The sequence below is a fragment of the Balaenoptera ricei genome, chromosome 1 (assembly GCF_028023285.1).
Source record: "Balaenoptera ricei isolate mBalRic1 chromosome 1, mBalRic1.hap2, whole genome shotgun sequence".
NCBI classification, from domain to species: Eukaryota; Metazoa; Chordata; class Mammalia; order Artiodactyla; family Balaenopteridae; genus Balaenoptera; species Balaenoptera ricei.
In genome coordinates this window covers 88,011,216-88,024,139 of record NC_082639.1, presented here as the reverse complement: position 1 = coordinate 88,024,139, position 12,924 = coordinate 88,011,216, and the positions used below count along the sequence as shown (strand labels likewise).

Genomic DNA, 12,924 nt, shown 5'->3' with positions numbered 1-12,924 from the left:
GTGTATGTGGTGTTGGGTGGCAGGGGAACTGCAGTGTTTGTGGCATAGAAATCCAGAGGACTGATGGCTGGTCAACTGCAGCTATGAGAGAGTGGGGTGAAGGGAGGGGAGTTCCTTTCTTGGAAAGGAAAACACTAGAGAGGGCATCCCAAATCCTGTTTGCCCATAGCTCTGATTGATCCCTGAATATGTTCACATGCATAACGCAGGTGCAAAGCAGCTAGACCAAACAAAAAAGGTTGACTTGAGATTGGAGCTGGAACACAAGAAACAGAGTTTGCAGTCCAACCCAGTTATTTGCCTGCTAAAACAAAAGAGGCCATATTCATTGGTGAAAAATAAGAGAATCCAGTATTTTATTTTATGATGTACCGACAACAATCCAAAATTACCTGACATAAAAAGAACCAAGAAACTCTGGCCCAATCTCCAAAGCAAGGGTTAGCTAACTTTTCCTTTAAGGGGACTGATAGATAATATTTCAGGTTTTGTGGACCACATATGGTCTCTGTAGCATAAGCATTTTTTAAAACAGACCTTCAAAAAATGTGAGAAATCATTTTTAGCTTGTGGGCCATACAAAAACAAGATGTGGGATGACTTTGGCCTCTGGGCCATAGTTTGTTAACCCTTGCTCTAAAGAAAGAACAATCAATGGAGACCAACCTTTGAGATTTCTCACCTGATTAGATTGAGGAGATAAGAATTTTAAAGCATGTATTATTATTATTCTCAACTATATAAAAAGAAATTTACTTGCTATAAATAAAAATACATAGAAATAGAAACAATACAAAAGGACCATATGGAAATTGGAAAGCTGCAAAAATACAGTATTTGAAAGAGTTCAGGAGAGAATTAATATCAGATTGGAGATGACAGGAAAAAGAGCCAATAAACTTGGAGATAAATCAATTATCTAATGTTTGAACAGAATAAGGAAAAAATTTTGGGAAAGAATTGAACAGAATCTCAAGACCTGTTAAATGGTAGCATCTTTAGGTATTATCTCAGAAAGAGAGGAGAACTTGAGTTAATAATGACTGGAAACTCCCCAAATTTGCTAAAAGACCTAACTTTACTGATTCATGATGCAGGAAAACAATTCAAGCAAGAAAATATGAACAATCATGCTTATACAAATCATTGTCAAAGTCTTGAAAGCAAAAAATACAGAGCAAATCTTGAAAGGAGAAGGAGAAAAATTAAGCATTCCAAACAGGGGAATGATGATTTTGTTAACATTTTACTTCCCATAAGAATCTATGGAGGCCAGACAGGGTGAAATAACGTCCGAAAGAGGAAAAAAAGTCAATAAGAATTATACTTGTGGAAAAAATGTCCTTCAAGAATGAGGACAAAAATGAAGACAATCTGCATCGAAGGACATCTAAGAGACTTTGTTGCACTACAAGAGGCAAAAGGAAGTTCTTCAGGCTGAAGAGAAATGATAGTTGGATCCCAGGGAAAGAATGAAGAACACTCAAAATGGTAAATAATTGGTAAATAAAAAAACCTCTTTGGTTTTTTACAACTTAAATTCTTTATAATAAATATGTCTGTTCAAAGCAAAAAAGAGTCTACATTGTTTTGTGGGGTTTGTAATGTATGCAGATGTAATACATATAACAAGTTAGCATAAAGGATGTCAAGAGATTATAGACTTGCATAGTTGAAAGACATCTGCATTTTATATAACGTTATACAATGTTAGTTCTAAGTGAAAAGTTCTAATGTGAAGAATTAAAAATGTATATTGTAATTCCTACAGAAAATAAAAAACAAGATATATATATATAAAGCCAGTAGAAAAAATAACATGAAATCTTAAAATTATTTAAGTAATTTAATTAAAAAGGCAAGAAAAGGAAAATAAAGGAGCAAGAAAACAGAGGGGATAAAGAGAGAACAAATAATAAAATAGGCCAAAACTCAGCCATATTAACGATTATATTAAACATTAGTAGACTAAATACTCCAATTAAAAGGCAGAGAATGTCAGATGGATAAAAAAGTAAAACCCGTGACATGATTTAAATGTAAAGGGGCAAGGACTTCCCTGGTGGCGCAGTGGTTAAGAATCTGCCTGCCAATGCAGGGAACACGGGTTTGATCCCTGGTCTGGGATGATCCCACATGCCGCGGAGCAACTAAGCCCGTGCGCCACAACTACTGAGCCTGCACTCTAGAGCCCTTAAGTCACAACTACTGAAGCCCGCGCGCCTAGGGCCCGTGCTCTGCAACAGGAGAAGCCACCGCAATGAGAATCCTGTGCACTGCAACGGAGAGTAGCCCTCGCTTGCCGCAACTAGAGAAAGCCCATGCGCAGCAACAAAGACCCAACGCAGCCAAAAATAAATAAATTAATTTAACAAAAGAGAATACATTGCAATGATAAATATGAATGTGCCTAATAACAGACTCCAAAAGACATGAAGAAAAAGTTGACAGAATTAAAGAGAGGCACCCATTCATGGTAAAAATACTCAACAAATGTGGAAAAGAAGGGGATTTCCTCAACCTGATAAAGACATGTAGGAAAAGCTGATAGCTATCATCATATTTAATGGTAAATGAGTGAACACTTTCACCTTAAGATCGGAAACAAGAGTGTCATCACCACTTTGCATCAACATTGTATTAGAGGTTTTAGCAAGGGCAGTTAAGCAAGAAAAAGAAATAAAAGACAACCAGATTGTAAAGGAAGAAATAAAATCATCACTTTTCATAGATGACATAATCTTATACATAGAAAACCCTAAGGAATCCAGTAAACAACTACTAGAAGAAATAAACAAGTTCAGCAAGGTTATAGGATACAAAATCAATATACAAAAAAATCAATTGCATTTCTAAACACTAGCAAAAACAATCTGAAAGTGAAGTTAAGAAAACAAGTCCATTCACAACCATCAAACAGAATAAAAGAGGAATAAATTTAAGGAGATGTAAGACTTGTACAATGAAAAATACAACGCATTATTGAAAGAAACTAAAGAAGATCTGATGAAATGGAAAGTCATCTCATGTTCAAAACATTTATGGGCGTATGTCAAAGGTGCATAGGAACAAACTGAAAGTGCTTGCAGTGGCCAAAGCTGGAGCTATTTGAGCAACAAATTGTGTTGGATTATAACTCAAGTGTAGTGTAAACACCCATGAGTCTACACTGATTTAAATTAATGATTGAATAAATAAACAAATGGGGAAGAATAGACAAATCTCCTGTGCAGAAGAATTTGAAATAATTGATATAGATACTCTATCCTCAAGGAGAGTGAGACTAACTCCCTACTCCTTAAGTATGGGCTGTGCATAGTGAGTTCCTGCCAAAGCATACAGCAAAAAAGAATGATTTTACAGTGAAGTAATCTGACTAAACTATATCAGCCAGGTTATCAAGGTCAACATTAACAGTACGTACTTTCATGTTGAAAGTATGTACCCTTGATATGATGTAATGAAAATGGCAATTTACCTCTTTTGTCTTCCTTTCCCAAACTTATGACCTCAGTCTAATCATGAAAGAAACACCAGACAATTTGCAATAGAGGGACATCTTACACAATACCTGGCCAGTAATTTTCAAAACTGTCAAGCTTGTCAAAAACAAGGAAAGTCTGAAAAGCAGTCACAGCCAAGTGGAGCCTAAGAAGACATGACAACTAAAAGTAATGTGGTTTTCTGTATGAGATCCTAGAACTGAAAAAAAGACATTAGGTAAAAACTAAGGAAATCTGAATAAATTATAAGACCTTAATTCATAATAATGTATCACTATTGGTTCATTAACTATAACAAATGTACCATACTAATGTAAGATGTTACTAATAGGGGAAACTGGGTGTGGAGTATAGGGGAACTTTGTATTATCTTTTGGATTTTTCTCTCAATCTAAAACTGTTCTTTAATGTTGAATATAGTTAGCTGTGGGTAGCATAACTCGGGAGTGTGTGTCTCCTCATTTGGGGGAGAAGGTGAGATCTTTTTCAAAGGATAGCTGCATCTTATTAGATGGAAACAGTTGTTTTTTAGTTGCTTGAATGGTCAACATTATGTAGAAAGATAAACACGGAAGTTGGGTAGAAAAACGAGAGGACAGTGCCAGTTTAATGCTTCATCTTTATCTTCATCATTTAATGCTTCATCTCCAAATCCACCCTTCTTTGCCCTGCTTTGTGATGTAAACATTTCTTCTTTGCCAGGTGAAGCAATGTTAGCCTTTGCCAGTAGAGGGTACTGGAGGGATGCTGCATGGCAACAGCAGCAAGAAGGCACCTCACTTCCGTTTTCCAGCTTTCCTTCCTTTTTACTGAGCACAGGAGCCAGTGGATTGGTGTGTGGATGGTCCAGACTCACCTCAGCAGCCCTGACTGAACGGCTCCAGCTTTGCACTCAGACCCCATTCTGCCCACCTGGCAGCCAATTCTGCAGCAGCGCCCGCTTTACCCCCAGGCAAAAGACCAGTTCCCACTTCCCACATCTTCTGGCCATGCTGGGCCACTTCTGCATACAAGCCCTGGTCCATGCCTCATGATCTGCCAGACAGATTCAGGCTTATGTTGCTTGAACCCAACTGGTGTTGCACAGCTTCCCCTTGCAGACTACATCTTTCCCCTTCTGAACCACTTATTCATTCATTTGCTTATTGATCACTTACTAGGTGCCAGGCAGTGTTCTAATAAACTTTTGTGTACAAAAACCAAAACCCAAACCCAGTGATTTAATCACAAGGATGGCAGAGCTACAAAAGAATGTGCAGATTTGACAAGTCACTTATGCTAAAGTCAGAAGCATGAAAAGGAAGGAATGGGACCCTTGGACCTGGGATAGGGGTGTTTGTATTAAAGTGCTTCTGAAATTTGACCTTCCAGATTTCCCAGAACATTCCAGGCCAGCAGAGGAGCTCTTTCCTCCTAGAGACCAACTGCCCCTTGCAGACAACTCATCTGAGGCTGATGCTCTCCAGGTAATGCTTGCCCTCATCAGGATCCGCTTCTTTTACTTCTCATTGCCTCCACACTAGTAGCTAAGATAATTTCATCATGGTCTCACCAGGGCAATTCAGTGTTTTCCCAAGAGAAAACAGACCATTCACTGAAAGACTTGGCAGGACCTGGGTAATTAGCACTGGCACGATCCAGGGGAAGATATATTTGAGTGGATTTTGAGGGTGTTGGATGGAGGGCAGTATAACAAGGTAAGGCAGGAAATAATTGGTATGGGAGTATTCTCCTTCAAATCATGATTTAACATCCTGGCAAGAATACTTAGGAATGAAATGTTGTACACTTTCTTATTATGTTTTAATATTAGGATTCTAACTTGTTTACAAGAATTGGTCAAACATTAGATCAGATTTGTGTTGAGAATTTGGGAAGTCCTCCATCCAACAGTTTTGGGTCATAATCAGTCATTGTACCCTGGAGTTCACATTGAACTGAATGAAAGAAAAGATGATATTTAAAGAAAACTGAACATATTGGTTATCAACTGTAAAGTCATGTATGCTATCAAGATAATCCAAATCCAGTCCCCAAATATGAGGATAATTATTGTATGCACCTTTAAAATGTATGCAAAGAGTTTTAAGTCTCAATTGAATTGGTCCTTAGCAGGAGGATATAGTTGTCTTAGAGCCTTGTTGACTTGGGATGGCATGTTTACTTCTCAGAGTTGAAGATGAATATTTCTGTGATGAGGTGCAGTGGCTTCCTATGATCTTTCAATCTTTGTGTCAGCAAAATTACAAGGTCAGTTAATAAAATATAGTCGGGCTATTTTAAATAACTTTATTCTTAAATTTAACAAGCTCTTATTAGAAATGCTTTGGTATCAATACAATAAAAATATGTTGGTTTTCCCCTCCAATGAATCATGTCAAGTAACTGGAAAAGTTAAGAGTTTGTTCTCCCCAGCTTTTTTGGAATTTGTTTCAAATAATGACTACTGCTTATTCACATGGCTTAATATGGGTATAATTATAATTTTTTGTATCTCAGGAAAAAGAAACAAAATATCCAGAAGAGAAATTTGCAAATGTTTCTTAGTTTCTTCTTCAAAGGGTGTTTACGTAGATGGTACACCTCTCAGATAACTTTTTTCCCCAGCTTTGCCATTCTCATCCTTAAGGCTGCAAAATAAAGAAAAAATAGAGAGAGAGTTATGGAAAAAAAAGCTTTACTTTTCACTCTAAATTACCATTACATAGATTACAGGAAAGTTTGAAACATACCTCAGATGATTTTATCCAACAATGTGAGCATTGTTTTAGTAGCATAAAAAGATAGTAGAAATAATAAGCTATGGTTAACTTAGGGAAGAAGCAGGTTCAGAACTAGAAGGAACCTATTTCTATAAAAATTAAAAGAGCAAACACAGCATAAATTGAGTAAATACAGGATTAGTGCAGAGTATCACTATTAGCCATAGATAAACAGCTATGGGTCAATGACTATTTTGTGCATATTTCTGAGCTATGTACTACTAAAGAGAAAAAAGCATTGACATAAACCCTAATTCATGATGGTTGGGTTATCTTTTAACTCATCAAACTTGGTTATCCCAAGGGGCTTCATCCTTAGATATAGAATGGCAAGAACAAATTTTTTAAATAATGAAACAATACGAACCAGTATTTAGGAGTTGAAGTCATGATAAAATGTCTTTGTCAAGATATGTTATAAGTACTTTCAAAGGGCAAACTTATCTTTTTGAGAATATTTCACTGCTAATGGTATATTGGATGTAGAAACCATTTAAAAAATGTAGATTTAAAATTCATAACATTCCTCTGATGTTCTGGTATCATGCCATTAATATTTAAGAACAGAGTATAGTTGTCTCAGTCATGTTCCAAAAGTTGAGAGATGCTTTCAAGGCACTGATCATTACAATCATGTGTAATATGGCCCAAGAACCAGCTATTTAACTGTTTGCAAAATTTTGTTTAATTAAAAAAAATCAAAAAGGGAAATCATGTTTTCTTATTTCACAGCCATATATTAGTTGTCTGTCAACAAATGAAATGACCCTATTTCTAAGAAGCTCTTTTTCACAAATACGAGAAGGTTGGGGATCTAATATTGTAAGAAGGCCATGGTCATTTTTATTTTCACTCTACTTATATGAAATGTTTTCATTTAAATGAAGTCAAGGAGCTTTATTTCCCTTGGAATTTTAAGGGAAATGATTATTTCCAGTGGCAGGATCAAGAATATTCCCTTGAACTTAGGACCAGCTGAGAGAATTTCCTTTGCTCTGTAGCCAGGAGGATGGTGTCGATTGCTGGGAGATGTCGGATGGTGAAACTGAAGGACAGGACTGTGCTTCCACAGCAAGAAGGCAGAAGGCAGAAGGCAAGTCTTTATAGGTTTTACTTTGAGATTTTTGGACCTCTATCTTGCCCATACCAAAAATGAAAGCAGAGGAAAAGTTCATCTTAAGGGACTTTTGAAGGTCTCTTTTAAGGCTGGGGCAAAATCCTCCTCCCTACAGTTACTCATCAACTTAGATTCAGTAAATCAGGCATAGCCAGCGTGCTGTGCATTTTCAATGAAGTTCTTAAAGGACATCCTGGATGTCTGCATCCTCAGGAGTGGGGTAATCCAGTAACTCACTGTCCCGTTTCTTAAGGGGGAAAAAAGAATTCTAGATTGTTAGAGTCTGCTATTCCTTTCTTTAGGCCTACGGTAAGTAGATGGTGTGAGTTCCAAGTAGATGTGTGGGGACACAGCTTTTGACAATGGGAAGGCCCCTTGGTGTAGCAGCTAAAAGACCTGAGTCATCAGCCCTCCTTTTTACTTCTCCTTTCTGTTCTTCTCCGTTCTCTATCTCCTCTCCCCATAGCAATTCAGACGCATAGTTTTGGCTGGTTTTAACTTGAGGGAAGAGAGCTTGCTTCCTTACTCTCAGTATCCCTTGGCTCCTAATGGTTGCCACAGGTTGGCAATTTTGGCACCAATAGCTTTTGAATCCTCCGGAGCTGAGTTTCCCTACCTCTTCATCCTGAAATGCCATTGACATCTGTAAGAGGGGAGAACAGAGCTAAAAGAAGTACAAAAGTAGGTTGGTGAGGATTACCAAAGGGAGTCAACTGTCTGGCTGGTGGGGATAGTAGGGGAGTCCCAGTAAAAGCTTACAGGGGCCACTCGTTGGATGCAGCTGGCATTGAGCCAGATGCTTTGAACATGATCCTGTTATATTTATTGATACATAAATAAATGGACATAACTTTGCCTAAATTTTCTTGTTGTGTCTTATCCTTTTCAAAGTTTTGACTAAAAAATCTGATCTTTAGGGTCTCCAGGCTCCACCTTTTTCCATCTTTATTCCTCCTTCATGTTCTTTTCCAAGTTAAAAATTGCTCTTAGGTCAGGCTTTGATAACAGCATTTACACTAAGAGAAAAGAGACTTACACTTATTAACTATTATGCCTACTAGGAATATTTATATTTAGTAGGGCACCTATACCATAAATAAAGGAATGGACTGAAATGGTGGATTTTCAAGTATCAATATGTATTTTTTGGGGGGGAGGCGTTTAGAGGGAGAAGCTCAACCTAGTTGGTGCTAGTGAAATTGAAGTGCATAGGTGGCTATATATTCTATGAATATGGACATACCCTGAGGGCATATGTCAATATGATATACTTATTTTAAAAAACCCATTAAAAATATCAGTTCTGTAATCCACGTGGTGAATTGGAAAATGGGAATGTAAAATGATATCATAACAGAAGGCAAGGAATTTGGAGCATTCTGTTTATAAGATGATTTGATTGATAGTACAACATTTGTATTGTTACTTTGTCTGGAAAAGGTCTTCCTGTTTTCACTATTTTAGTTCAGTGGCATGATTAGTGTTGTCTGGAAACATTAGTCACTTCCTGTCTTTTTCTCTGGGATATATGTGTTGACATGGGTAGGGGAGAAGGAATAAGGGTGTTCGGGAGGAGCTGGCTAACATCCAAGTTAAAAAATAGGTTTTATAGTGCGTAACGTCACTGCTCTGGACCGTAAACAGCATGCTCCTCTTTTCTAAGTCTTCTGTGTTGTTGTTTAAAAAGTGAATTTAAGCTGCAAAGTTTGATCATTCTCATAACAGAAAGGAGCTTTTAGTTTTATCAGGTTTCCGTTGTGGGGACACACCATTCAACTCTGATTTAGGAAGATAATATAAGTGCTCACTTACCAAGAGCTTAGAAATTCTTCAGATAATTAAATTTACAATATGTCTAAATTTACAAAAGGTATGTCTTTTAGACATACAAAAGTTATGTCTAATTTAACTACTTAAAAAATGGAAGAGGTCCATTTTATTGTATTATTGGCAACCTAAGACTGGGTTTCTCGGTTGCAGAGGAAGAATCCTTCCTGAATGGTGCGGGTACTACCAACAGTTCTGTAGAATTATCAGGTTTTTTGATTGCTGGATTAGCTGGGACTCAATAGTTATTGCTTTTTAATGAAAATTCTTCTATTAGAACATTTAAAATTACTGTTCCTTTCACAGATCTAGTACGTATGTCTGGGTAATTTGATTTATGTCTTTAGCTATTATAATTAATTTTATCAGCTATTATAATTAATTTTATCATATTCTTATTTATTGTTTATAAATAAGTAGAATACAATATTCAAGTGATAATAAAGAATCTAAAATTGATGAGCTATCAGTTTTGTAGAAAAATGTTATTTTCTATTCAATGCTAAAAAAGCTAGATTGCTCTAAAACTTTACAGAGAATGAGAATATGTGGAATGCAAATATTTAGAAAATAAAAAAATAAAATTTCTAAGTTAGGGAAGATTATGTGACATTAAATGTTATAGATAATGTAGAATAAACTGATATTCTTTTTTAAAATGTAGAAAAGTTAAGGAAATAAAATTAATAAAATTATAAAAGTATAGAGAAACAAGATATAACAAAGTAATAAAATATCACATTGAAAATAAAATTTGTTTCTTGTTTTCTCTTGCAAAATTAAGGCAATTTGTTAACTTATGTAGGAAGTTTAAATCACAGAGACACAAAAAAAGAGCTGGCTTCGATTCTCATGGGAAAAGATCTAATATTGATGATCCAACATGATAGTAATTCAAATACATTCACATCCATACCATGCCAGAAGATGAATTTCAAGTTACTAAGGTCAATCAATGCAGTACCCAAATAAGGCAACAAATTTTTGTTTCACTTTCTTTATCTTTTGAAGTGACTTAATCACTTTGCTTATGATGATAACAGTTCATATCAGCATTAATAAAAAAATCTTAGCATGTATTAGTTTATGAAGTGGTCAAAAAAAGCTGAAAGCACGAGGGTTTGGTAACAACACAAAGAGGAGATTATCACAGGACTAGACAGCAGTGACAAGCCTTGTCATTTTTGTTACCTGTTAAGGAGGGATCCTCAGTCCCATCTCCTGCTATCTGAACGTCAAGTGGAGAATGGTGGACAGGGCTGCCTAAGCTTTCTTCTTGCTCCTTCAGGGATATGGAATTTTTGTGGGGAGATTTATGGTTTGTGTTTTCATGGGGATTAACTTCTGATCTCTTTCTTGGAAGTGGTGTTGGTTTGGCAGGCTGGAAAACCTGACTGTAGGGAGCTATGGGATGGTAGGATAGTTTCTCAGCTTCTCCTTCAGCCTCCTCCTCCTCATCATCAATCACAACCAGCTCAGCATGGATGACCCCATCATATCCCGTCAGAAGATTCTTTTCTTCCTCATTGTCTTCTGCCTGCTGATAACCCATGAAAATCATCGTCACGGGTTCTTTCTCATCCATGTCAGAAGGCAGGGAATGAACTATATTATATCTAATGTCTACCTCATCCTCCTGGCAAGTAGGTGAAGAACCCTGGCGTTCTGACTTCCCAACTAGTGCTTCGCTGGGACTCAGTCCCGCCTTTGGAGAGGAAGCATACCTGTCCTGCATTACATCTGATTCTTCCCAAGGAGTCATCAGCCTCTTCTGCTGGGTGTGGGGTGTCTTCTCTGCTTGTTGAGTCATTGACCGGGGTTGAGGTATTGGCCGAACGGGACTGATGTGATTGAAGCTGTTGCCGCTCTCCTCTGAAAGTCCATTGTCCATGTTGCGTGTGGATCTAGTCACATCATTACCCAGTCCATTAGCTTTAATCTTTATCCTTTCTTGAAAGTTTGGTCCAGGAGTTACCTTCTCTCTCTGTGGAGTTGTAGGTCTGCAAAATGGATTGGCATATACAGGCTCATGATACTCTGTTGGGGATTTGGAATTTCTCTCTGAAGCTTGTCTTAAAAGTTCCTCTACTTCAACTGGTGCCAGGCCGTCGGTGCCGTTGTATGCTGCACTGTGATTAGAGCTTACTGCATACACTGACTTTTGCCCGTCGTCATAAACTTTTATCCCCGTACCTTTAAAGTCATCTGATGGGAGAGGTATTGAAGACAGGACTGTACTTTCTCCGGTCTTCAAGTCTTTTTCAACTTTGATTTCCATGGCATACAAAGCTGTTGAGAGACAAATTTGATCCCTGATTTAGTTAACTTTTTCTCTTGTAAACTAGCTAGCTTTCACAGTGTTTATTTTTATGTTAAGTATACTCTTTGTGTTCTTTTATGAGATGTCTTTTTAAAATTTCTGATTTTATTCATTAATTATATAATGACTAATAGTTTAATGACATGGGTTTTTATGTAAGGATGTATGAAATTACTGAAAAAATGGAAAGGATTGAAGAAGAGAAGCTGATTGGAGAAGAGAAACTGATGTTTCCTAACGGTAAGGCTTTACACTGGGGAACCAGAAGATATCCCCTTTCTAATGAATAAATCCAACACAACAGATTTACATTCTTTACATTGCTCAGGAATCAGATCTTCTTTTTAGTGAGGAAGAATAAGTCACTCTGTGCATTACTGTAGATAAAAAGCCAAGCACTGTATATTTTATTGTTACAGCCTTGTTGCACAGGCCAGCAGCCTGTTGAAATTAGAGAGTAGTGTTCTAAAATTTTCCCAACTGGGAGGTTGTTAAATGTAGAACTGGTATAGAAGAGGGAGGGAGTAGGCTAGAATCACATGCTTCTCATTTTGCCTTATGTTTCTTTTCATTTTCACTCCCATTTTTAAGAAGGGCTAAAAATAGAGCAATATCAGCTATACTAAAACAACTGAACTGGGGAGAACTGGTTGATTTTGGGGAAGTTGAAATCTGCTTCATGTCCCTGGCAAGATCCTGAGGGCTGTGATTTTAACTGACAGAGTAAAGCTAATGGGATCCTGGGCAAAATGACAACGTTGTACTGCCTGCTTTATTTTGTGCTCCCGCCTTCCTCTTTGAATGCATCTTGCATGTCATCTCTCCTCCGTAGCCCAGTGGTTCTTGGTCTTCCCTGGCTACCCAAATAAAACTGCAACACCTTCACCCACACTTGCCCTATCCCCCTTCTCTGTTTTATTCTTCTCTTTAGCATTTTCACTTCCTAATGTATTTTATTTGTTTACCTAATTTTTAATCTATTTCCTCCCTTAGAATGTCAGCTCTATGAGGGCAGAGATTTTTTGTGTTTTATTCATTACTGTATTCTTAGTGTGAGAACTGAGCTTGGCATAGAGTAGGGGGTTCACTGAATATTTGTTGAATGAATGAATGAATGGATGAATGAATGACTACTTCCTGCAGATAGAATGTAGCTTCTCTTTTCACTCTAAAATTCAAAGGTTCCCTCTCTGCCCCAATACAAGCCTTCATTTTCCCTGGGGCTTTGAAGTATTAGTGTCATGCAAATCATTCCCACATGGGGGTAAATAATGCCAAGCCTTCTCAAGGGGAATATTTTCACTTCATTCATTTCATTTTATTTTATTCTAGTGTCTACTACATGGAATATGTTGGGAGAGATATTTTTGAGCAGGGGAGCTTTGCTTTAAGAGC

The 12,924-nt window shown here is 37.2% G+C and overlaps 1 protein-coding gene across 1 annotated transcript in view; it reads right to left on the bottom strand.

The window, feature by feature from the left end:
- Positions 1 to 5,778: 5,778 nt before the first annotated feature.
- Positions 5,779 to 12,924, bottom strand: part of PALMD (palmdelphin) — a 53,494-nt gene continuing 46,348 nt past the window's right edge. The window contains exons 7-8 of the mRNA XM_059900422.1: positions 10,401 to 11,498; positions 5,779 to 6,133 (exon numbers count right to left, since the gene is read on the bottom strand). Of these exons, the coding sequence (XP_059756405.1) occupies positions 6,090 to 6,133; positions 10,401 to 11,498 (1,142 nt within the window). The 3' untranslated portion in view covers positions 5,779 to 6,089. The remainder of the gene's footprint in view (positions 6,134 to 10,400; positions 11,499 to 12,924) is intronic.